Source organism: Rhineura floridana, chromosome 6 (assembly GCF_030035675.1).
Source record: "Rhineura floridana isolate rRhiFlo1 chromosome 6, rRhiFlo1.hap2, whole genome shotgun sequence".
Taxonomy (NCBI): Eukaryota; Metazoa; Chordata; class Lepidosauria; order Squamata; family Rhineuridae; genus Rhineura; species Rhineura floridana.
Genome location: NC_084485.1, coordinates 42,498,183 through 42,524,441, shown reverse-complemented (window position 1 = coordinate 42,524,441; position 26,259 = coordinate 42,498,183). Strand labels below are relative to the sequence as shown.

The window sequence follows — 26,259 nt, the reverse complement described above, 5'->3', positions numbered from 1 at the left end:
TTGGAGGTAGTATGCCTCTGAGTACCAATCACTGCGGAACAACAAGAGGCATCTGGTTGACCATTGTGGGAAACAGGATGTTGGACTAGATCCATGAGGGTCTAATCCAAGTGACTTTTTCATATGTTCTTACCTCCTCTGTCATTGATGATCATAGAAACAGTATTAGCTGTTGCTATCTTAAGCTGAAGCTGGCTCATTGGGGGGAAAATAACTTGTTTTTCCTTTTCAAGGCTGGTCCTGCTGATCTACGGCATTTTGACCCAGAATTTACTCGGGAAGCAGTCTCTAGCTCCATCATACGTACCCCTGATTTAGCTGCTAGTAGTTCCAGTGCCACAGATGCTTTTCTGGGTTTTTCTTATGCACCGAATGATGAAGACTAAAGCAACCTGTGTAAATGAGGCTTGAGAAACCCAGTTTTCGCTCTTTATATGAACAGAGAGGAAGCTACTACACTTTGACTAATCTTCTAACTGGAACAGAACCAAGTTCTTCTGCCTTGAAATACAAGACCTCATGATGTGAATGTTTCTCTGAGGAAATGCTGATTATCCTGTCTAGAATTAGTTTATTTCTACAGACTTGAACTCATTTAATGATACAATCTTGTGCCAAAATTGATGTCCTCTTATGGGAATGCAGGTTAACCTCTGTTTGGATTGCCACCGAAGATATTCTAGATAACCAATTGTTCTGGCTTTGGTAGGTTTACATTTGGTATGCTACCTTTTGGATTCTTTGACACCTTAACTTATGGTGCTACTCCAGCTAGGTCCATGTTTTCTGGTTACATACTCAGGCCAGGGATAGCCGTCCAGATATTGTTGGGCTACAGCTCCCATCATCTCCAAACACTGGACATGCTGCCAGGAGCTGATGGGAGTTGTAGTCCAAAAACATTTGTAGGGTTCCACATTGGCTACCCCTAAGGGATACTTAGAAAAGGCCTTTGGGGCTGCCTGGAGAATCCAGGAGCCTCCTCCCCAGTTCCTTGTAACTAACAGAAGTGATGCAAACTATAATTTGCATGAGCGTTTCTTTTCACAACTGAAAGCACTGCTCCCCACTTAACTGGCACTGATGGGAGTAGCCCTATCACATCACTAGATTTAGTGATTTTTCATTTTACCTTGAAAATGTTGCCAACTCACACTGCTAACATTTCCCCCCCCTTGTACCTGAAATCTACACAGCAGTAAGTGTCTGGTCATAACTACCTCTTTAGTGCCTGGATAAAGAATAGGCAATGGATTTTGTTTTTAAAAACATAAAGCAAAAAATAGATCTGTTTTTAAAAGACCTGCTGATTAAGAGAACAGAAGAATGGTACTAATGTGTCATCTTTTATTTCCAAAACAGAGAGCGCCAGCCTCCAGCTGGTACAACTATAGCTGCCTCAGTGAGCAGTTTCATTACCCTGGTTTTACACCAAATTGTTATCTGTCCCAGGGTGTTCTTATAGAACACTTTAATCATTGATCTGCCAGTCTGAATAATTTCAGATTATCCATTCTTCATAGACTGGTAAGGGGTCTTTTTACAAAACATGAATATACAAGTTCTTGGATTAAATAACCAAGCAAGCTGTTTCTATAAATGATTTTCTCCTGCTGCCAGTAGCAGCCAAAGGCAAAACATATCCACCCTGCTGATGAACTATGAGGAAGGGGGAGTAGAGTTGTCTAGAATGTGCTGCCAGTATGCATATGAGCACAAATGTGAATGCATTTACTGATCTGATGTAAAGCAGAACTTTCTTTTTGCTCTTTAAAACAGCACAAAGATCAAGGTGTATAGCCACCTGGGGTACAGAGAACCCAGCTGTGATAAGTAACGCATACTATTGTATATTAATGACTGCCACTTTGGGTGCCTTTGTACCTGCCTTTAAAAAACAACAGCTATGCCCAGGTCTAGTTTGAAAAGCATCCATTCTGTCTATGCATTTTAATTTTTACAAACTACAACATTGAACTATGTATTAAGAAATGCCTCTAGTGTCCAGGCTTGCTGTGGGAATCCTTTTTTTCTCTTTGTTGTCAAGGCTACAGTGGGGGACAAAATGAATTGGTTCATATGACAGTCTTGCCTGACTGCTCCTCTCTGGATCTTGTTGATATGCTGAGATAACTCCATAACTGTGTTGAAAGACACTTGCATTTTATCTTATGCTCTTCCCTTAGCCCCAGTTTTTATTCTGTTTAATATTTAACACATTAATAAAAATGTATAATATGTTTTAAAGAGAACTGTTGCATGCCAAATCACCAATGTGCATTTTTATAGTAAGGTTTAGGTGATTGTGTAAAAAATAACTATCTTCTGTCCTTTTTACATATCCAAGGTTTTAAGTACTAAACGCAAATCAGGCAGGAAAGAAATACAGCAATAGGCTTTCAGAACCAATATGTTCCGTAATGATCACCACATAACTGTGTACACATCAATCTAGGACAGTGATTCTGCTCTACACTGAAAAGGTTTTTTTTGCCCTCCACTAGAAAATTGCTGGAATTCTCACCAAACCACTTAATAAACTTTTTTGTATGTTCTACAAATCAAAGCACAATATGGACATTAAAAACAAAGTCCTGGCATCCCAAAGATTAAATTATTTATTATCGGTTATGCTTTGATGGATTAAAGCCCACTTCATTAGATGCATGGTGAAAAACCTAGTTGGCAGGTGTATGTACATGCATACATAGGGTGTAAAAGAAAAATTGTGAGGTGAGAATTGAATGGCAATGAGATGCAAACAGTACATTAAGTGATAATTTATTAGAGCTTAAATGTATCTTAAATAGGCCCAATAACCCTTTACTGCAGCAGACTGATCATTTAGTCGGCAATGCTAATGGTTTTCAATATTTACTATTTTGTCCAATTCTTTTAGGCTAATATTCTATATATGTATTGTTATAATTTGAACCATAATATACATACATTGTAATTCTATTAAGGTGTAAAAACATCTAAAATAATTTATTTAAAATGACCATTGGAATGAAGTACAGTTAAGGTGAATGGCCATCTATGGAGTGGTTTGAAAAACCGTCCCCAAATACCATTCCTTCTGAATGAGACAAGAGTGTGTAGCCTGATCTGAAAACAAAGAATGAAATAGGTTGGGATTCTGCACTCCTAGTCTGCATTTTCCTCTCTCCAAACGGTTATTATTGAAATCCATTACGAAGAGGTGGGGTGGGTTCTACAGTTCCGCATACCTAGCTGAAAGCCTCGTATCCCTTGCTTGTGCCTTACAGCTCTTGCCAACAAGTTTGGGATGAAGAAACCTTTACAGTAGCAGCCGGGGGCGGGGGTCAAGTTGGCCATCTGTCCTAGGTTACTGAGGGCAGTCCTCTGTTGGAAGGGCGGTCCAGTTTAAAGACAAAGAGCTGTGAGAAGGGGAGGGCAGAGGTCTTGAAGATGACTAATAACAATTAGCATCTGAACATCAGAGTGACCAAACAAGCACACAGGTCACAATCTTCCCTACCATGGTGGGATACATAGTATTTCTATTAAATCATAACGATTTCTAAATGTGCATCTATACATATAAATTAGCATATTTGGTGATGCATTTCATCTTTTAATTTGGCAATAGAAAATTAGCCATCTTATGAGGAAGAGAGGCTCCTTGGTTTTTACGTTTTAAGAGCATGGTGCTACTCAGCACGAACCTGGGAGAGTACAAGCAGACAGCTGGAGTAACTCAGATATTTAAACTTTCCACATTAAGTGCTCAATTCTGTATCTAATGCCCTTCCAAAATAAAACAGTTGATAAGACACATTTCTCATCCCCTTCCCGACGTTGGCAGAGTCCGCTTCTCCCCTCTTCAAGAACGAAAGATTCCACCGTTGAATTCCTTCCCTAGGCTCAAAGAGACTATAGGCGGGCCTATGTCGTCATCACGTCTGTCCTCCTCTGCCCTTCTCCAGCTTTTGCTCGCAAAGCCTCTATAGGCGCATGCGCAGCTAGCGCGAACTCGCGTTGCTAAGGAGGGAGCGGCCCTTAGTTACCGCGCTTTGTTGCTGCTCCGCGGTTGGAAGGACCGCCAAAAGATGGTGGCGACTCCGCAGGTAAATTAACTTTATTGGGGTTTTCCCGCATGAGTTGGAACTCCTCTCTCCCTTGGGCCGTTTATGGAGGTGACGGGTTAGTTAGTAGATACGAGGTTTTTCCATCGGCCTCCCCCGAGATTTTTCCATCTTCTGCCCTTTTGCATAGCGGTAGATTGTGGTGGCTTATTCTGTGGTAGACCTGCTAACACTTTTCCTAGTAAGGCTTCTGTGCCTTTAACACCTGGTGTGATAGTTAGAATTTCAGCTGTGCCTAGTAGTGCATTTCTGTCCTGTAGCAACTGCAGCCGTTAAGTTTCTGGCTTATATTGCAATTTACTGCACAGGAGCCCAGCCAGAGAAAAGGTGGCAAGTCTTGTAGAAGCTTGTTGTTAATGTGCCTTCAAGTCGATTACGACTTATGGCAACCCTATGAATTAGCAACCTCCAATAGCATCTGTTATGAACCACCCTGTTCAAGATCTTGTAAGTTCAAGTCTGTGGCTTCCTTATGGAATCAGTCCATCTCTTGTTTGGTCTTCCTCTTTTCCTACTCCCTTCTGTTTTCCCCAGCATTATTCTTACTTGTAGAAGTACAGTCTAGTAAATAAAAAACTGATCCTTTTGAATTTGCTTTGTTTTTTTCCCATGGGATATGCCGAAACCACCATTAAAACACAGATCACATATATATCTATGGACTAAATCATACAGTACACAGTTTCCATACATTGTGGCACAAAACTTGGAATCCTATAAACTTGAATGATTTTTATGCAGTTTTCCCCAAAACAAATTACCCCCCCCAAAAAACTACCATCAAATCACACATCACATCTATCCCATGTTGGCACTTTGAAGCAGTGGATCCATGGTTTTTTTGGTGCAGTCTGGTATCCACCAGTCTGTGGATACAGATGTAACATAATTTGATGGTGGTTTGGGGGAGGGATGCCTATTAAAATCCAAAGAATATAAGGATCTATGCCCTAGATCCATGTTTTTGCACCATAATGGCAGTGGAAAGTACTGGATATGTGGTTTGTTTGGTGCTGTCGGTGGAGACAGATGTGATGTGTGGTTTAGTGGTGGTTTTGGTAAAAATCACACAAACTCAAGCAGATCTGTTTTTGAATTACTAGATCCAGCTTTTACATTTTCCCCTGTATTTCTGTTTCTCAGTGCCCAATCATAGACTGACCAATAGAATTACCCTTATATTTCTAACTGCAAATGCTTTGGGCATATCTGCACACTTGTATTGGTTTTCTACCAGTTCATTAACTGTCATAGTTTCCCCCAAAGAGTCCTGGGAATTATAGTTCAGAGAGGATGCAGGTAGTAATACAGCTCAAGATCAAGGAACCTGGCCCTGATATTGCTATTTTATTGTCATGATTTCATTGCTAGAACAGGAGTGGGGAGACCAGGTTTTCAGGGTTTATTTTGTTTTTTTATTAAAACCTTTAGATCCACCACCTGGAGCTTGATGCAAAAGACGTAAACAAAGGCCCCATCTGCATTGCATAATTAAAGCAGCATAATACCACTTTAAGCAGTCATGGCTTCCCCCAAAGAATGTTGGGAACTGCAGTTTTTTAAGGATGCTGAGACTTGTTAGAAGACACCTATTCTCTTCATAGAGCTTCTTAACAATCAAGCCCTCTACCCAGGGGAATGGGGGTCTCCTAACCAGAGCTTGGAAAAGTTATTTTTTTGAACTACAACTCCCATCAGCCCAATCCAGTGGCCATGCTGGCTGGGGCTGATGGGAGTTGTAGTTTAAAAAAGTAACTTTGCCAAGCTCTGCTCCTAACAACTGTCAGCACTCTTAACAAACTATAGTTCCCATGATTATTTTGGGGGAAGCCAAAACTATGTAAAGTGACATTATGCTGTTTTGAAAATATAGTGTAGATGGGGCCTCAGAATGCTGAGCCCAGAACTGAACTGAGCTCACAGTCCTATCACACAAAAATATCACTGTTAGCCCAAGCTTTCTTCGTTTTCATGAGGGTTTTTTTTGGGGGGGGGTCATTTTGGAAGTTAGGAGTCAGAAATCCTTGTTGACCTGCTGCAAATCACCCAGAGATCTAATACCATGTCCAGATTTACTTTCTGTCCATCCTTCTGCTAAAACAATCAATAAAACATGATTTGGTTTGACTAGTATGGGATTCGTTATTCCACATTGATCTGTGGGCAAAACAAGATCATAGAGATTATGAATAATGATAGCACTTGTTGTCTTTGTTTATTATTTACGTGACTGTGTTCTTCCCTTTCTGAGGTGACTATGGAGGGAGAGTTTCGGAATATAATAATCTTCAATGCTTCCAAAAAGGAAATTTTTACTATGAACAATGGCTATAGGATTCTACAAAAAAAGCTTCGTAGTAACTGGAAAATACAGGGGTGAGTGGAGCACATGTTATTTCTTATCTTTTATGATATCTATTAGCTGTGCCTGCATTTTACCGTTGCCTTATGAGATGAAAAGGTGAGATGTGAACAGAGCAAGTCATCTTTTGTTTCTAGACCAGCACTGATGTTTGATGAAGGCATAAAAATGCTTAAAAGTACCCAGGACAATGTCTTCCCTTGAATCATATATTTTTGCTCACCCATTTTGTGTACAAAATCTCTATATTATTAAACTAATTACAGATTTTAAACATGCTTCTTTTGTTGGTGTAGTGTAGTGGCAGTATGTGGATTCTGTATTCAAGTCTCACCTCTACCACAGCTTTACTAGATGGACTTATGCAAGCCACTGATCTTTGAGCCTCAGCCCTTCATCTGCATTATAGGAATAACTGTACAAGTGAAATGAGGCCTTAATATGCCTATGCACTTTGCAGTTGTTCTCAGTAGTTTGTAATATAATTCCCTTGAATGTTTGTTACTGGAATGAAATTTGGTGCTCTTGTTCAGGATGTGAATCTTTATTTCAAGGCTGAATACCTTCTTACTCCTGTAGCCATTCTCAAAGCGAAGAAAATGCAAAATATATTTTAATGAAACATTTGTCTTGAAGGTTGAGACATTGACCCAGCTGGGATGTCACAGTAAGCCATTGTTTACTATGTACGAATCTCAGATGACTCTTTTGTTCCTCCCATCTTGCACTGGGAGGAAACATACTACTGTTGCTGGCTTTGTGTTACATCCAAACCTGGGATTGTTGTTTGCCACATGATACATGCTGCCTCTGATGACTTCCCCTTAAGACTGCAGGATAATTTATCCTCTTGTTCATTTGCCCACAGTTTAAAAGATGAGATTACTTCAGAAAAGCTGGCTGGAGTAAAACTGTGGATTACATCAGGACCCAGAGAAAAGTTCACAGCTGCTGAAGTATGTAGTTATCATAAACACCTTAATAATTTCTTAAAGATCTACTTCTTGCTGATGTTGTCTAGTAGTTCAGTCCTGTTACTTCCTTGCAGAGATAACAACTGAGGAATTTGGTGATTTTCTTGTATGGCATCCTGTGGGTCTTTTGGATTCATAAGAGCAGAACAGGATGCTACAGATGCTGGTCATCTTGTTTATAAGTCCTGGGGTAGGATTGTTGCCTTGAAAATGTGTCAGAGCCATACTGCTTCACCCTGTATGAATGTCAGGGTGGACTGAAAGTAGATTATAGTCTTCATGTGGACTGTTGGCTGATTACTAATGGATCACCTAATGCCTGCTGCTGTTAGGATTCTTGCAAAGAATGCTAGACTAATATTCTTTATTAGTCCAATTCTAACCATGTCTTCTCAGAAGTAAGTCCTAATGAATTCAATGGGCCTTACTCCCAGGTAAGTGGGGTTAGGGTTTCAGCCTAAGTGAACCTTTTAAAGCACTTCTTATATAATTAGGCACAAGTGCCTACTGAGAATTACTTAATGCAGATTAATTGTGCCATAACTGTTAATAGATTCTGAGTATGTACTCATAATTGATAAATTTAAAACACATCGTCAGACTCATAGATTAAAACCAAAGAAAGAAAAGAATATGGACTATGCCAGACTGAAGTCAATCCATCTCTGCTGTATGCTAGACAGTAGATTGTGTGTTGGCTTGTAAATATCTGTTTGCTCTGCTTAAGCTAACCATTTTTAGGATTAAAATGGTAAGAAAATAGGAAGAAGTTTCCTTATCAAAGGGGGTGGTATTTATAAGCATGCAGAAGTTGTATAGTGTAATTGTTTTCATTTTCAAGGGTTAAACTAGGTAAAAGAAGGTAAATATTTTATTCCATGACTTAACACTTTGTTGTAAAAGGACTAGCTTTTTGTGCTTTTTTTCTTTTCAGTTTGAGGTTCTGAAGAAGTATCTAGAAAGTGGTGGGGATATTTTGGTGATGCTGGGAGAAGGTGGTGAATCTCGATACGACACCAACATCAACTTCTTATTAGAAGAATATGGGATCATGGTCAATAATGGTAATAACTGAACAAATGACAGGCTTTCTTTTTTCAATCTTGAGAATATGTTCAGATTCCATAGGTGGACATTACAAACAAGTGACCAATTTATATCGGTTTGAACATTTTATTAAATCAATCCTGTTAGGCTCCTAAAGAGCTAGCAACGAAGTTTGATTGTAGCTTTGCCATCTTCTTTCCTGCTGATTTTACAATACTAGGCAAGTGAATACTACAATAAATTACATCCAAAGCTGAGAGATATTTGCTGTGGCTGTAGGCCTGAACTCTGTGTGAACAGAAAGAAAGGTGTGCAATGTGACTGTCTTTTCAGGCTCCAAGTGAACATCTCCTGCTGTATTGCCTTGGTGTGGCACTGCCATGTCAGTGGCACTGTAGCTTTCCAGGCCTTTTACTTTAAACCAATGTGCACTGCAAGTTAGAATATTCAGCTGCCCCCTCCTCTCTGTGTCTTCAGTGCATGAGCCGTATTCAGTAGAAGCAAGAACACAGCAGTAGCAATACACAAGGGCTTGAGCAAGGTGGATTAATGCGAGGTATAGAAGGGTCTTGGTCTAAAGTGAATAGCCTGACAAGTTGCAGCACTTGTACATACATTTCTTGTTATAGAAATGCCCTAAGGAAAGTAACTTTTCCTAATGCAGGGGTTGCCAACTATTTAGGGCCCCTGGCACTTTTGCAAACTGGAGAAATTGTTGTGGGCACCACACACATATTGCAACCTATTCTATTGACTGCAATGGGATGCTTTCTTCAAGTCTAACTTTAGTGGGAAGAGTAGATCCTGTGGGTGCCAGGCAAGACCTCTACAGGTGCACCTGCGGGTGCTGTGTTGGTGACCATTGCCCTAATGCAACTAGCAAGAACCAGAAACTACAATCCATATTTCATAATTTACAGCATTGCACTTTGCTGGAAAAACAGACTTATTTTTCATTTCTGTTTAGATGCTGTGGTGAGAAATGTATATTATAAATACTTCCATCCTAAAGAAGCCTTGGTCTCCAATGGAGTTTTAAATCGGTAATTATTTGGTGCTGGATGGTGTTTGCATGCACGCAAATTTTGTCTTGTATAATTTTGCTATAGTTTGAGAATATGAATCACAGTTACTTTTGTGCTTCCACCAAAAAGGGAAATCAGTAGAGCTGCAGGAAAAACAGTGTCTGGGATAATAGATGAAGATAGTGGAAATGATTCACAGTAAGTATCTTCTTTCTAACTGTTACAGATACCATGAATCTTTATCCTAAAATTTATAATAAAGTATTATGTTGTGGGGGAAGTGGTCTTGAAATTTCTAGAATATTCTATAGAATGCCTAAGATTCTATGTTTTGATTTTTAAAATGCTGTTCAAGGGGAGTTATACAACAAAATCCAAGGAATGGGACAGTTTTGCATCTACAAAATCCAAGGAATGGGACAGTTTTGCATAATGCGTGATAGAGACTTTTTATGTGTGCTCTAAACAGGTCACCACCAAAAGCAAGAAAACAGGATTTTTATACATTGTAAAGTATAATCCTTTTGATTATTAACTTAGATCTAAAGGTGCCTTTCCACTATTGAAAGGCCTCTTCCACTCACAGTACAAATGCATTGTTCTTCCACTCATGGTGTTTTGGTAAGCCGTTAGTATGAATTCTAGAGTGCTACAAAGATGAGGTAATTTTTTGGTTAGGGAAAAAAATTGCCAACAGAGCGAACAGGAAAGGGTGTGAACAGAGAGAACGGCAAATTCTGTGGTTAATTATATCTAAAAGCACTGTAATTTTGTGAAATACAGAAAATGCTTATGACAGTCTTTGTATTACTTATGAAGGGCTCTCACTTATGTGTATCCATTTGGTGCTACGCTAAATGTGATGAAACCAGCAGTGGCTGTTCTGTCCACGGGCTCTGTCTGCTTTCCTCTTAATAGACCCATCTTGGCTTTTTATCATTATAAGGTACGTAATTACATGAACCATCAAATACTTCTAAAACATGGTGTTTTTATATCTTTGTACATATTTATTACTTACTTGCACATCTTGTGCAACTTTGGTAGGAAAACATTCAGATAAAAGCTCATTTCAGCTGGGACCTGTGAAAGGAGTTAACCTATTTGTGAGGGGGGGCATGGAAGCATATTGAACAGTTACTGTAATTGTCCTCCAGTTTATCAGTTGTTAGTAATAACAATTATTACTGTTTCTAAAACACTTCTAACACAAAGTGCTGAACAGTGAATAAAACTAAAAATAGGCCCTGCTCTAAATTTGCATTGTAGTATTTTTGCTTCCTTATTAGTGTAATTTACTATCCTTAAATATAGTATGGTAAATATTTTGTTCATTTTATTTATTTATTTATTTTCTTAGCTTATCCCAAAAGATTTGGGAAAGATAACAGAATGTTAAACATCTACAAAAATTCAACTGAAATGAATAAAAACAAGATAGGTTGACAGGTTATACACACAGTTTAACCCATTTATGACAGCCATTATGCCTTGCACTGTTTTCTTTATTTCAACCCCAACAGCACATGTAGTATCTGTGCATTCATAATTTACATGAGCCTTTAACACATACATAGATTTGTGTAAAATGATGGATGGTGTTCTTGATGCTGAGCTTTTTATTGGACAAATTAATTTTAGTGTCTCATCTTTTCTGCAGTGGCATGAGGAAAAAAACAAAGGGAATCAAATGAGTCCTGTATATTTGCCCAAGACCTGTATATGCACCAGGTGTCAGTCTCTACGGGCTGCACCGAGGTGGTATATGGTGCTGTAAAAATTAGCCGTCCACTGCCTATGCAGTGGCTTGGTTGTAAAGCAGATAAGCAACGGAGGAGGTCAAGGGGTCTCAGTGAGCTTACCAGGTCATCCTCCAAAAGGCAAAGTCAGTGAACAAAGCAAGGTCCAATATTGTACCGAAGGCAGTCCAGGTTTCAAGGCATGTCTGGCAAGGGTCTGTTGCTGGTGTCTTGACATAGCTTCCAGCAAAGGACAACTGATATCTCACTGCCTTTTAAGCTCCCCTCCATGGTTCAGGTGCTAGCAATCAGCCCTCTGACTCCCAGGAGCTTGTAGCCTTAAATGGCCAGAACTCCTGCAATGCTCTGCTACTCACAGGCGCCTTCGCTCTGCAGGGAGTGGAGGGGCCTCCTGTTCACTCCCTGAGTCTGACTGAGGGGCCTCAACTGTATCCTGAACATCTTCCAGTGGTGGGGGGTTTGGAGCTGCTTCTGGGATGGGTCTGTTTGTTCCCTCTCTTGGGTCTGCTGCGCCAATCCTCTGCTACTCATCCTCCTCTGAGGACTCATCTGATGGAGGCATAACACCAGGGTTTTCCAGATTTTTCTTTCTAACCGCAACTCCTCATGTTTTCTTGGAATCTTCTTTGGAGAGTTCCCCCATCTTTGTGGAGCAATTTTCCAGAGAACATGATGGGCTTTGATAGAAAAGCAATGGGCTTCAAAAGTCCCCAAGCAGAGGTAGAAGCTCTCCCCAGGGCTCATTGGAACCTGGCTGTTATTTCCTCCATAATTCTCAACTCTTACTTTTCCTGCCTGGATAAATTGCATTAAACAAGTAACACAGGGTAGGAGAATTAGTCTTTATTTAGACATCTCTTCTCCCTTGTCTAGTGGGATGAAATTACAGATAAAATCCTGCAAGAAAATAGCAGAATGTCTGTTAGAACAGAGAAAAGGATTAAATGGAAATTTTAGAGTCTGTTTCAGACAAATGAGGAGGTAGGGGAAAGAATGGCAATAGACCACAGATAGATACTTTTACTAACTAAATGGGAAAAATAAGAGCTGAGAAACCAAAAGAAGTTTCTTTACTATATAAGACAGCTGTCCTTCCTGGGAGCTACCCATCAGCTTTATAGTAGTACAGACATTCTGTTGACGAGCAGGCTCACGTAACAGGGTTTCTGTTTTCACTCCTCCTTGTAGCCCCAACTATCCCCCCCCAAATCTGCTGTGGAGTGTTGTGGACCCTCCAGAACAGATTTTGGGAGTATGTGGGGGCTGGAGGGGGGGAGAATGGAAACCAGAAGTCCAGTTGCAAGTGAATTTTCGTTGTGCAAGTTGGTGGGCTTCATTGGATATCGCCCATATGTGCTCAATCTAGATTAGAAATCTCTTTGAAGGTATTTGGGATTTGTTGGGGAAGAGGTTGCACCAGAAGTTTGTATTATTGATAGTAAATTTTTATTCTGCTGGCTTGAAATACTTGTTTTTTTAATGTGATAATTCAGCTTCTTAAGAGAGCAGAAGCATATCTTGACATTGTATTTTGCAGCAGGAGGCAGTATGCCACTGAATACCAGTTTTGGAGAATCACAAGTGGGGAGAGTGCTGTTGCACCAAGATCCTGCTGTTGGCTTCCCATAGGCATTTTGATGGCCACTGCTAAAACAGGATGCTGAAATAGATGTGCCTTGGTCTGATCCAGCAGGGCTCTTAGGTTTTTAATTTAGACTGCTAAGCACACAAGTCTATGTACCTTGTCAGCTGTCTTTATAAGTAGCTAACAGTGCAATCCTATATGTCTACACAAAAATAATTCCCACTGAGTACCATGGGGCAGATTCCCAGGTAGGTGGGCATAGGATTGTAGCTATAGGGTGGGGCTGTGCTGTTCTCTGTGAATGGGTTAACAGTGCATACTGATTAAATCCTATCCTGACTCAACTAACGTGAACTGGAGAATAGTGGTATAAACCTTGAATCATCCTTGTTAAGGCAACAAAATAATACTTTCCTTTTTGGCATCACTGGAACACCCAGTGCCTGTGCTCAGACCTTTAGCTAGACCAACAATTATCTCCTTGGCATTGCTAAACCAGGCATGGGAAACATCTGGACTGTGGGCTAGATTTGGCCCAGCACTGTCCCAGTTAAGCCAGCTAGGCTGTTTTCACCGAACCACGCTGACCTACCCCAAATCAGATGTCATGTGATGTCGGGGGTGGAGCAGGTAGAGACATGACTGGATCAGCTATATGGCCAAGTTCCTCATGGGAAACTCAGTTGTGCAGCTAATCCCTGCAGAAAGCAGACTTGAAGTCACTGCTCATCAGCTGGGTGGTAACTTCAAGGCTGCTGATCAGCAGTGCTTCAGAGCACTGCACAGGACTCTTTGCAAACCCTGGGCGGTGCTTTGAAGTCCTGGTAAACATCACCTGATGTCATTGTGACATGGTGATTGACAGGTGCACAGTCTCACTCACATACCAGATTTGGCCTGCATGGTATAGAGGAGATTATGTCCCCCCCCCCGCACTAAAGTAATGCAGTTTTAAGGTAGTGTAATATAAAAAGTGCACCTGATAAAATAATGCATTGATGTCATGTATGATGTATTGAATGTGTTCTATTAATTTCTTCTTTGATAGAATCAAGGTGGCAAGTTAGCTGTATTAGGATCTTGTCACATGTTCAGTGACCAATATTTGGAAAAAGAAGAAAACAGCAAGATTATGGTGAGCCTCTGTTGTAAAATTCATTGCTAATCTTTTAATCCTATGTGCCTTCGAATGATCAGTTGATGAGGTTTCTTTTGAAGCTTAGGAGATATTCAACAGAGTGAGCTTACTTTTCAACCATAGCAAGTTTTTACTACTTTATTCCTTCCTTCAAACCATATCATATGTAGTTTCTTTTGTAATAGCCTTGTGGGACATTGATGCTAGGCCAATCAGATTAGACACTGGTGTCTCTCTGCAACTGCTGTAACTCCACTCAGTTCTGTTACCTTGTTGGTTATTATTACCTTGGTGTCTGCATAGAGCTGAGTAGGTCTGATGAAGGTTCATATATACCTTTCTTACTTAATTAAAGTGATTTTCAAACATCTCTAAATGAGATATAAAGTGGCATTTTGACTATGTGAAATTTGGACCTCAAAACTATAATTTATAAAAATCATGCTCCTCTATTGATCTTGTTTAACTGTTAATACTAGATGAGTGGCTCTGTAATGTGACAGTGAAAACAATGTTTATGTGTATCCCCTAATTGTATTTGAATTTCATTTTTTTTTTAATTGTTACCACTTACTGGGAGGGGCAAGATGGTGAGGTTGGGGCTGTGTAGGTGCACTGGCAGAGCCAACCCAGTGCTCCTGCTGGTGCACATGTGGAGCCCCAATTTTGCTGTCACTGTGCCCCTGTCTCTCCCAGTAAGTGGAGCAACTTCACCCCACTAGGCAACCCCTTAAATTCCTGTTTAAGTGTGTATAGAACCTGTAGCCTTAAACTTCCAAAGAAACAGTGAACTAATATGTGCCTGAAATGTAAAGGGAGAACCATGAAGGGAAGTGATCTCCTAAGAATCTTATTAACAGAATTAACATCCAGTGAGTGGCTATGTTGAAGTCCTTACAATAACCTCTTTGTGTTGGCTGCTGTAACATGTAGATTATAGAGAGAGTTGCCATGTAAATCATTCCCATTGCATTAAGCTTGTTCATTATGCTTCTAGGAATGTCTGAGTCTCTGTATGAAAAAGAGTCAGTCATGAGACAAACCACTTTGCACATAAGGGTCATTGCATGAAGAAGACACTGCAGAGATAGTTTGTTCATGTATATTAAAACGTAGTCAGTGTTAGTCACACTTCATTGGTCCAGAAGCAAAAGGTTCTGAAGTTCTCCTCCTGGGTATGTGGGAAGTGGGGAATACATTAAATGAGGCTCACCAAGGCTTGTTCAAGTCACACCAAGCTATGGTTTAGTGCAGTCTGGTTGGTAAGACCCCAAAAGTTACTCACCTCTGGGTATCTCTTATAGCTAAAAAAGTAGGCTATTAAAATTATATGCTGGTTATTAAAATTCTTTGGTCCCCCCATGCATATACTTTTTCATCGCCATCTTCCCTGGTCGCTCTCTTCTTCTTAGCCCTTGCAAAGCAGTAGCATGGGAAAGGGGTTGCTTTTTTCCCCTCTCTGAGCCCAGAGGCATTCTGGGAAAATGAGGGTGGTGGGTACCACTGGAGCTGGCTCAGGAGGCGCTTCATGCAAATTGATCAAGCTAGAGAAGCAGGGACAGAACACTCTGCTTCACAAGCCAGATTGGCTTCCATGCTTGTCATGGAGGAGGTGACATAGTTCTGCAGCCAGTATGGAAAAGATTGGGCTGGTGAAACAGGGCACTCTGTCTCTTGCCTTCTAGCCCAATCACTCACCTGGAGGCAATTTCATAGCTGTAGAATCCCTAGTTGCCAGTGGTGACCAGGCAAACGATTAATGACGAGACTGGTTGAGCATCATGTCTGAACACAGCCACTATCTCTCTTGTAATCATTTACTGTAAACAATGTTTCCTGTTTCCAGCCTATTCACATATCTGTCTCTCCCACTAAGTGTGATCAGTTGTATATGCCAAGGAACTTCCTTCCCCCCCCCCATGTTACTATTAATCATTTCAACAGTTGCACAACCAAAACAGGGCTCTTTGCTTTCTTAGGATGTACTTTTCCAGTGGCTTACAACAAGTGACATCCATTTAAACCAGATTGATGCAGAAGATCCAGAGGTAAGAGAAACCAGTCTGATAGTTGTTGACTTTAGTCTTGTCTGTCATAAAATACAGTTGCCAAGTTTATTTCATTTCTGTATTTGTTGTGTGTTTTTGGTCCCTGCCAAGATGGAAGCCTTGATAAGCTTGAAGCTGAGGTAGCCAATGTGGTGCCCTCCAGGTGTTATGGACTACAACTCCCATAATCCCTGATGATTGGCCATGTTGGCTGGGGCTTATGGGGGTTGGAGTCCAAGAACATGTTGGCTACTTAAAGGGAAAAAAGTTGAGCTGTTAATTTTGATACTTGGTTCTGTAAAGTTTCTTTAGTTCTGTTATTGTGTCAACTTTCCCATTATCTCAAACTTTAAATTACTTAGCAGTTTGTAATAATGTCCCATTGCAAAGAACATACACTGAGACAGTAAACAATGCTAACCTTATGTTCTATGGTGTCTGCCATCAACTAATGGATTTTACTGTAAAAAATAAAACAGTATGCAATATTTTGTGAATTTGGTGGACATGCTGAAGATAAATTTATTTTGACCTTTATGGTTGAAAAGCCTTTTAAAATCTGTTTCTTGTATCAAGACATGTGTATAACTGTTTACAGCCCTGCTGATTGGATAATAGGCCAAACTAGATTAAAATCCACACTGTTACGTTTCAGTGTATTATTTATTGGATAAACGCTTTAAGATATATTTCTTTAATCATGCAGTTGATTATTTCACTGACAAGTTTCCATTTTTAGTGTGAGCTGTTTCTTTGCTCACGGCAATGCCTTTCCTTCCCCCCCCCCCCGCCAGATATCTGATTATACAATGCTTCCAGATATAGCTACCTTGTCAGAGAGACTGCGAGTTTGCCTGCAGGAGGGAGATGAGAATCCACGAGACTTCACAACACTCTTTGACATGTCAATTTACCAGCTGGATACTACAGCACTTCCCAAAATCATCAAGTCAGTGATCTCATGTATTTCTCTCAAAACAATGGGTTGAATGCAGATTTTTCTCCCAGCAGCAGGAGAGGGGAAGTGATTTTTACCAATTTTCCCCATCTGCTTGAAGCCCCTTGGACTCTCTGAAACTCTGCTTCAGGATGGTTGGGGGACCATACAGCACGGTGTGGGAGGGAGCACTAGGGGCTGCAGGAATCAGCAAGAGTTGCCTCCCCCACCCACCCCTTTCCGCCACTGGTATCCCTCGGCTGGATCAAAAGCCTCTTCTGGACAGAAGGAGATCTTCCATTCACAGTCAGTAAAGTCTTAATCCAACTTAGTGTAAATTTTCTTGTTAAATTAAGAATATCTCTAATGATAGTCACAAATTCATGAGATGTTAGGCCAATTTATTTATTTAAAGTATGTATAGGCTGTCTTTCTGGACAAAGTCCTTTCAAGGCGGCGAACAACAGTATAAACATTAAATTGCAATAACAGTACATTATGTTAAATGCTTTAAAAAATATACCAAAGTAGGCAACAATATGATTTAGGCAGCAGCTAAAAGTGCATCAGTTAAAAGGCACTTGAAAGAGGTAAGTTTTTAAAGCCCTTTTGAATGCCAAGACTTGAGAGGACGAACCATACATCTCTTGGGAGGGAGTTCCACAGAACAGGAGCCACTGATAAAAGGCTCCTCAGTTCCTGTCAATCTTAAAGGCAGTCCAACAAGTAGGGCCTCTGATGCCAATCTCATCAGGGTTCATATGGGCACAGGCAATCCTTCAAATAACTTGGCCCCAAAAGTTTTAGAGTTTTAAAGGTTAGTATTAGCACTTTGAATTGGGCAATGGACATTTGTCAGAGGGCTTGAATTTCAATATGTCATATGCTACCAATAAAAAGGTGGATGAATTTTGGCTTTCACGCCTGTACACTTCTAACCCTGTTTATAATTTGGCATCATTAAGTTAGTGTTTATCCTGGACTGGTGGAATTAGTAAAAGTTGTTAATAATACATACCAGAACTCTAAAGCAAGAAACATTTGGCCAATGCTGCAAATTGTATGCATTGTTATATGTTGCAGATCTTATGAACAGCTGAATGTGAAATATGAACCACTCCAGCTAATTCAACCTCAGTTTGAAACTCCGCTGCCTGCACTCCAACCAGCTGTGAGTAACAGTCATAGGAGAGGAAAGGTGGCAGACATATACTAATAGGGTGAACAGGTGGGTCTTGAGTGATTTCAAAGACAGAAGAGGCAACACAATATAGGTGTTTGGGAGGAGGGTTCAAACCTTATAGGGTAGCAAGGGAGGATCAAGCAGGTCATATGGACAAGACAGCTGAAAGATAAGATGCATGTTTGGATTCCTGCATTGAGCAGGGGGTTGGACTCGATGGCCTTGTAGGCCCCTTCCAATTCTACTATTCTATGATTCTGTGTTGAAGCAGGTCTGTGAAGTATGTGGCAATATGTTTGTTTTTAAGGGAAAGGCCAGTAGAAATGAGGAAAGGTTTAACCCAAGCAGAATGTTCTGTCTGTCATTCCTCAGAGTTAGAAAATACCCTACATTGCTAGCCTAATTTATTTTAGATGTCACGTCTTTACAAGTAATTTTATTTCTCTAAGTTCACGTTATGCCCTGAACATACTGTAAGCCTGCCATTACCTGAAACTATGCAATTAAGAAACAAGACATCTGTTGCTTGCTTTCCTCACACCAAAATTCTTAAGCTAGATTTCACTGCTTTTCCTAAAAATGAATTCAGAAAGGTCAAACTTTTACATATTTATGAATAGACTATAAATAGAATAGCTTGATTTGTTTTCTGAGGCTCTCATAGTATAAACAAGATACTAAATTGCACATCGAATCTGCACCAGTACTCTTTCTTTGAACAAGTACGAAGAGACTGGGCCTGATACATCTTTTCGTAGGTTTTCCCACCAGCCTTCAGAGAGCTGCCACCTCCCAGCCTCGACCTGTTTGATTTGGATGAAACTTTCTCTTCTGAGAAAGCTCGCCTTGCTCAAATAACAAACAAATGTAAGTAGTACAAACATTTGAACTTGGGATTTGTAAGCTAATACTAATGTATAGGATGAGGAGGGAAACTCTCAAGGTGAAATGGGGCTTTTAGAACACTTTAGATCAGAGAACTTTTTACCATCAGGGCATACTTGAGAAATTGGAAAATTACTGGGAGCCATTCACAGTGCAGGTATGGAGCCAGTCACAAAACGGTAGTGGATAGAGTCAGAGTTTGGAACGATCAGCCTGTCCCTCTTTGGAAATTGCTAAATTGTTTGACATAGTGATTTCCTTGTGACAAGGAATTCCATAGTTGGGCTTTCTTCAATATTATCTCTGGAGCTATTGGGACTTAGTCTCCCCATTTTAGGCAGAATTTACCGATTCAGAGGCTGTAAATGAAGACGGCTTTTCATTTTGTATTTATGTTTTATTATATATAAATAAAAAAACTCTTTTTCTCTAGCCCTTTTCCCTCAGAAGAAAGAGACCTTCTTGCCTCCCCTCCCAAACTTTTATATCTGCCAGCCACATTTATTCACTTCCACCTTCTCTCTCCCTTACTTGTGGGCACACACACCAGCTGTTCAGTTCTCAGTGCTGTTGCCCAATGCCAGGTTATTGTTCAAGGTAGAGCAGGTGGCTTTCGCTGTAGAATTTCTCAGGAGAGGCTTCCTGGCTCGGCAGAAAACCGGATATGGGAAGTATATGTGTGAAGCAAAGGGGCCTGAAGGCACAGGAGCAGGCCTGGGCGCTTCTTCCTCTCAGTCCATCTGTCCCTTTTGCCTCCCTCTTTCCCCTTCTTTCTCTTACTTAGTCAGCCACTCAGTCCTTCCATCATCTTCTTCCTGACTCTCTTGCTTTCCCTTCTCTTCAACTTGGCGTGCTACAGCCTCGCTGTCTCCCGTATGTGTCTTTTGCACTTGCCGTGCAAAGAGCTGCTGGTGCTGGCACTGGTCCCCAACAAAGGCTATGGCAAGGCCGAGGAGTGAGATGGCATCGAGCCCAGCTGAAAGTGAACTGAGGCCTAATGTTGATCCCCAGCCTGCCATTTGAGAAATGCTGCTTTAAAATCCTCTAAACACCTTCGTTGTGCACCTAAAGTTCCTCACATTGAGCTAAGATTTTAAACTAAAATTGATGAAAATTGGGTCCATAGGTTTCCATTTTGCTTTGAAGAGGTATTATTCAATAAATGCTGTGGATGGGCTCTTCTAAGTCTGTGTCCAAATAGTACCTTTCCTCATAGCTGGGTTCATGTCAGAAGCTTCTGGTTGACAGATCAATTTTTGCCACTGTACTGCACTAGTTCCCTATCAGGGTGGGTAGTAGCATGGATCCCATGAGTTTTATTAATATTGAGTGCACAGAATCTGACCCTTAAAAAAAAACAACCTCAAAGTGCTCCAGTTGGGAGAATAAGGCAAGTGTGATATTTATTAAAGAGAAATGTGAGATGTTGGTAGATAATAGCAGTGACACCTGTCAGTTTCATTACTTTTCCCAGATGTACCTTCCTATTGACTACTGGTGCGAAGAATACATATTCTTTGTGAGTTCTTAAATATTGTTTATACACAGAACATATGTGGAAAGCTGGATTGGACCAAGATGAAGGAGGTGTAAAAATTGGAGGGAGAAATATCAATAATTTAAGATATGCAGGCAACACCATACTCTTAAGCAGAAACCAGTAATGATTTGAAACGAATGTTGATGAAAGTTAAAGAGGAAAGCACAAAAGCTGAACTACAGCTGAATGTCAAAAAGATGAAAGTAATGACAACAGAAGATTTATGTAACTTTAAAGTTGACAATGAGGACATTGAACTTGTCAAGGATTATCAATACCTTGGAGCAGTCATTAACCAAAATGGAGACAATAGTCAAGAAATCAGAAGAAGGCTAGGACTGGGGAGGGCAGCTATGTGAGAACTAGAAAAGGTCCTCAAATGCAAAGGTGGATCATTGAACACCAAAGTCAGGATCGTTCAGACCATGGTATTTCCAATCTCTCTGTATGTATGTGAAAGTTGGACAGTGAAAAAAGTGGATAAGAGAAAAATCAACATTTGAAATGTGGTGTTGGACGAGAGCTTTGCGGATAACATGGAACTTGAAAAAGACATAATTGGGTGTTAAAACAAATTATACTAGAACAATCAGTGGCAGCTAAAATGAAGAAACTGAGATTATCATACTTTGGATACATAATGAGAAGATATGACTCACTAGAAAAGACAATAATGCTGGGAAAAACAGAAGGGAGTAGAAAAGGAGGAAAACCAAACAAGATGGATTGATTCCATAAAGGAAGCCACAGACCTGAACTTACAAGATCTGAACAGGGTGGTTCATGACAGATGCTCTTGGAGGTTGCTGATTCATACGGTCGCCATAAGTCATAATTGACTTGAAGACGCATAACAACAATTTCCTCTATGCTAATCTATGTTTTTAGAAGCTGAGGTACTCTAAATCAGGATGAGAAACCTGTGACCCTCCAGATGTTGTTGGACTCCAATTCCTATCAGCCCCAGCCAGTGCTTTAGTTGGATTTCTGCACTGAGCAGGGAGTTGGAGTCTATAGCCTTATAGGCCCCTTCCAACTCTACTATTTTATGATTCTATGAACATCTGGAGGGCTAGAAGTTCTCCATACCAGCTCTTCTTATGGACATGTGTAATAACTTCAAACAATCTTTCAAATTTTGTGTGTTGGCATATTTTGTTTTCTTGCTAGGTACTGAAGATGATCTGGAATTCTATGTCAGAAAATGTGGTGATATCCTAGGGGTAACTAATAAACTGCCAAAGGAGCAGCAAGATGCCAAACATGTCCTGGAGCACATTTTCTTCCAAGTGGTGGAGTTTAAGAAGCTAAATCAGGTAAACTATTGGACATTTTCCTTGCAGCCATGTCTGATGATTCTTAGGGAGATATAAAAGACAGGTTTCTGGGAGAGCCTACCCCTTATCTACTGTAGAGGCACCACATTAAAATTAATCATAAAATGAGATTTAAAATCTTACTTGCTTTTTAAACAAATTGTATACTTGGATCCAACAGCTCTTTCAAACAAAAAGGGGGGAGGGGGGAGAACGTTTTCCAACTTTGTGATTCTGAGTGTTCTTTATAGAAAACAATATTAAATTCCTAGGTGAATATAGATCCAGTGCAGATATAGGATGTCTCCTCCTTCCTTGTATGGTAATCACCTCCCCCTCCCATTTTTTTGGATAACTGTGGCAGTGTTACCTGTGCACCAGTATCAGTGCTAACTAAGGTTACTTGAAACCAGAGTTTTCAATCCCACTTCTAGCCATGACTGCAGATTGGTTTGAAACAAACTGGTTAGTGTAAACATTCATACAGAATTGATGGTTAGCTCTGAAAATGGGAAGGGGAATTTGCAAGAGGGAGGGGGAGTAAGAGCATGTGAACCTGCAAGGTGTACTCTTCATCTGTTAAACATAGTTGGGAGTTTAGGAATGTTATGTCTACCCTGGGCCATAAAATCCAGGAACTCAAAACCTTCATCTCTGTTTCTAGGAACAAGTGCAGGTATTTTTAATCATCTTTGAACAGAGGTATCTTTTTCCACTGTCCTTTTGGACTTTTTTCTGTCAGAGTTCTCATAATTTGTTGAAATTAAAGATCAGCCATGTTCACTGAGTACCTGTAATCCTATTACTGACCTTGCCCCATACTCTGACCTTTATCTTCTGCAGTTCATAAGTTAAAAACAATGCATTTAAGAAATTTTGAATTCTATTATAGTGTCGGGCATGCTCAGTAAGAACTGTCAGTGTTCTAAAAGCCAGCCTCACAGCTGTTTGGCTTGGTAATCAGGGGGCCACACCTATGCCAGATCTTTGTTTCACTCTTAGACAGTCATGGCTTCTCTCAAAAATCCTGGGAAGTGTAGTTTGTGAAGGGTGCTGAGAGTTGTTAGGAAACTCCTATTCCCCTGACAGAGCTCCAGTGGTCAGAGTGGCTTAACAGTCAGCCCCTCTTCTGGGGATTGCAGCTCTATGAGGGGAACAGGGCATCTCCTAGCACCTCTCAGCACTCTTTACAAACTACACTTCCCAGGATTCTTTGGGGAAAACTATGACTGTCTAAAGTGAAATAAAGGTCTGATGTGGGTGTGGCCAGGGACAGCTTTGGTTTAAATTTGGGTGGGAGACTACATGTGCCTGCTGTAGAATAAAAAGGTGGGAGAGACCCTGAAAAAGAATGATACTGTTCACAATGTTTTGCTTTTGAAAAGGAAAGGGGCTTCCCCTCTGACCATTGCCCACCCACTCAAGCTCCTCTCCTCCCTTTCCCCCCTCCTCTCCACCAGGTCAGTTTCACCTATCCTAAGCGTGATTGTACAGGAGTAAATCCCACTGCACTCAAAAAGCATGTACATGATGAAACCTGCCCTACCCTCCTCCTCCTCCTCCCTCCTATTCCCTCCCTTTTGCCCCTTTCTCCTCCCCTTCCAATCCCCTCCGCTGTCCTCCCCCTTCTCCCCCCCCCATGGTCAGTTTTTACCTATTCTAAGCATGATTGCATGGGAGTAAATCCCATTGAACTCAAGCATGCAAATGATCAAACCTGCCTCTCCCCGCCCCTTTTCTTTCTTCTTTCTCCCCTGCCCACTTCAGCCCTCCCTCCACTTTCTACTCCCCCATAGTCATTTACTTATCCTAAGTGTGATTGCACAGGAGTAAATCTCATTGAACTCAAAAAGCATGCAAATGATCAAACCTGCTCTCCCTTCTCCTTCTCCTATCTTGCCCCTCTTAGTCCTTCCTTCCCCCTAACTCCCTCCCCTTCCAATCCCCTCCCCCTCTTTCCTCCCCCTCTCTGCTCCCTTCCTCCTTCCCTCTCCTGTCCTCTCCCCTTCCTCCCTTCTCCTCCTCCCCCATAGTCAGTTTTACCTATCCTGAGCATGATTGCATGGGAGTACATCCCACTGAACTCAATAAGCATGCAAATGATCAAACCTACCCTCATCTTTCCCTGCCCCAGCCCTTTCTCCTCTTCCCTTCCCTATCCCCCTGGGGTCAGTTTCACCTATCCTAAACATGATTGCAGGGGAGTAAATCCCATTGAATTCAATAAGCATGCAAATGATCAATCCATTCTCAGCAAACTTACACAGGATCCCATTTCTTACTTAAAAAGCAGAGAAATTCACTTACCATATGCTCAGAGGCACATGTTATCAAATTCTTCCAAGCTACACCAGAAATGGATTGGATTGTGAAAGACCAACCCAAATTGTGTTTGCATTTGTACAACTTTATAGGGTAGTACAATATCTCAGAGGTCAGGTCTCCTGCTCCCCTGATGCATTCAGTATAGCTGCCCAATCTCCCTGCTTATAAAAGTTTGATAGAAGTATCTGCTGGCTATAGGTACATTCTTAAACTGCAAAGGGTTTTTTTTTGCCTTTTAGTGAATATGATACCAGCCAGATATCTGCATAGTATTGTCTGCACCAGACTTTTCTGTGTGCTGTGCCCTGGAACATAATGCAAATAACTGGTGCCATTCCAAGTCATGGCCCTGATAAAGGCTCTGCTTCTGGGTTTCTTTGAATGACCATGATAAAGCAAACAGTCATCCCACAATGTGCTCATAACGGTTGTCCATATATTACACACTGTTTACAGTCCTTCAAAGTATGCGTTGCCTTGAGTCCTCCAAGTACCGGTCTGTTGTATCTTCTCCCAAGAAGATATTAAACCAATGATGTGATTGAACAATGTTGCGATTCATTATATGCTCCCTTTGTGGTTGGGGAAGGAAATGTCCAGCATTTTAAAGACAAAAGAAATAGACAACTCGAAAGAAGAAATCATTGCCAACAGAGAAATGGGATTGTGCAGATTAAACCATGGATAGAGGTGATGAATGAAGTGATCTGAATTGAGCTGAGATACTGCTACAGCACTAAAATATCTTGTTCATTAATCACAGTGACATTAAGTTCATGTTTCATTTTTGCAGTACCAAATGCTAGACTGTAAAATAAAAAGATTTTAAATTTCTTTCAAAATTTTCAAATGCTAAAATGACCTTGGAGTTATTTACATGTATTGAAAAATATCCTTTTTCTTTTCTTCAAAGGAACATGATATTGATACAAGTGATGCTGACTTCCAGGGTGGCTTTTGAATACTTACCTTTTTCCCAGACACAGGAAATTTGATGGAGGAGGGAAGGATAATACAACAGATTATTTTAATATTTTATTTCATTTTTAGTTCAATAAACTGACTTTGTTTTTCCTGCCATTTTTCTATAGCCTGTGATACCTTAGACATATGTAGATAGTCTAAAACTGCAGTGCCAAATGAGGGATTGCCTTATAGGCAGCAATAATTTTGATAAGTTCTTATGTATGAAGCTTTCCATATTTAACATTTCTATTTAAAAAAAATAAAGATAGCATTTTGTACATAATAAAGCTCTTGTTTTTGGGTGTGTGTCCCCCTTAAGCTTCTGTGTGTGGATTAATATAATATACATGTACAGTAGAAAAGGGGCAGATAATCTAGAAAGTAAAAGCATGACTATATAACGAACAGCATATAGCTATAAAGGTGGATATTGTCACAAGCGTTCGAGCTCCCTTTTGCACAAGATTTTGCACAGTTGGACTAATAACCTTGGTTGATCTTTACTATAACTACCCTGCTGCCACCGTATCCTGAATATTTTAAGGGGAATGTATCCTAAAACAAGTAAGATGGAAGAAATTGTGCTATCTTAAAATCTCAAATTCTTTTAGCCCTGTGACTAAGATCACCATCTTGGGAGTATATTCTATTGGAAACAGGACTTCTGAGTGGACAAGACTTGACTGAGTAGTCCTAGAGGCTACAATTTATTTGTCATTGTTACAGCCCCCTGAAAACTGGTAAATGGGCATGAAGGGTGAATTGAGATACTGAAGTAGGCTAGAGTGAGGTATGTTGCAACCCAGGTTTAAATGAACACAACTTCTAGTCATCCCACCCCACAATATACTACTGGAATAGTGGGCTTTAGAACAACTGCAACTTTAAAAAATTTCTAGTGGGAACAAGCCTCTGTATACATGAACCTCTGCAATGTGTGTAGACTTAAGTTTGTACTTAAAATGGCAGTTCCCAGAAATAGATTTGTAAAAGTATCCAATTGCTTTGGCCTATTTTAGGATGATTATTATGTGGGGAAACCAGAACAAGTTAACTATG

At 40.5% G+C, this 26,259-nt stretch overlaps 2 protein-coding genes across 6 annotated transcripts in view; both read left to right on the top strand.

Moving 5' to 3' along the window:
• SGK2 (serum/glucocorticoid regulated kinase 2) overlaps positions 1-2,259 on the top strand; it is a 69,722-nt gene extending 67,463 nt beyond the window's left edge. For all 4 annotated transcript variants that reach the window (XM_061631555.1, XM_061631553.1, XM_061631556.1 and 1 more), the window contains one exon: positions 234-2,259. In XM_061631555.1, coding sequence (XP_061487539.1) covers positions 234-386 — 153 coding nt within the window. In that variant the 3' untranslated portion in view covers positions 387-2,259. The remainder of the gene's footprint in view (positions 1-233) is intronic.
• Positions 2,260-3,959: 1,700 nt separating this feature from the next.
• Positions 3,960-25,516, top strand: IFT52 (intraflagellar transport 52). 2 transcript variants are annotated; one of them, XM_061631552.1, is made up of 14 exons: positions 3,960-4,091; positions 6,361-6,485; positions 7,340-7,427; positions 8,380-8,509; positions 9,460-9,535; positions 9,647-9,715; positions 10,337-10,463; positions 13,911-13,997; positions 15,980-16,048; positions 16,843-16,997; positions 18,069-18,156; positions 18,927-19,035; positions 21,764-21,909; positions 25,148-25,515. In XM_061631552.1, the coding sequence occupies exons 1-14, from the start codon at positions 4,074-4,076 to the stop codon at positions 25,193-25,195; spliced, it is 1,335 nt and encodes a 444-aa protein (XP_061487536.1). In that variant the 5' UTR covers positions 3,960-4,073; the 3' UTR covers positions 25,196-25,515. The 2 variants fall into 2 exon arrangements, with proteins under 2 accessions (XP_061487536.1, XP_061487535.1); XM_061631551.1 differs by lacking the exon at positions 3,960-4,091 and adding an exon at positions 4,468-4,556 and having other exon boundaries at positions 25,148-25,516.
• Positions 25,517-26,259: the final 743 nt, after the last annotated feature.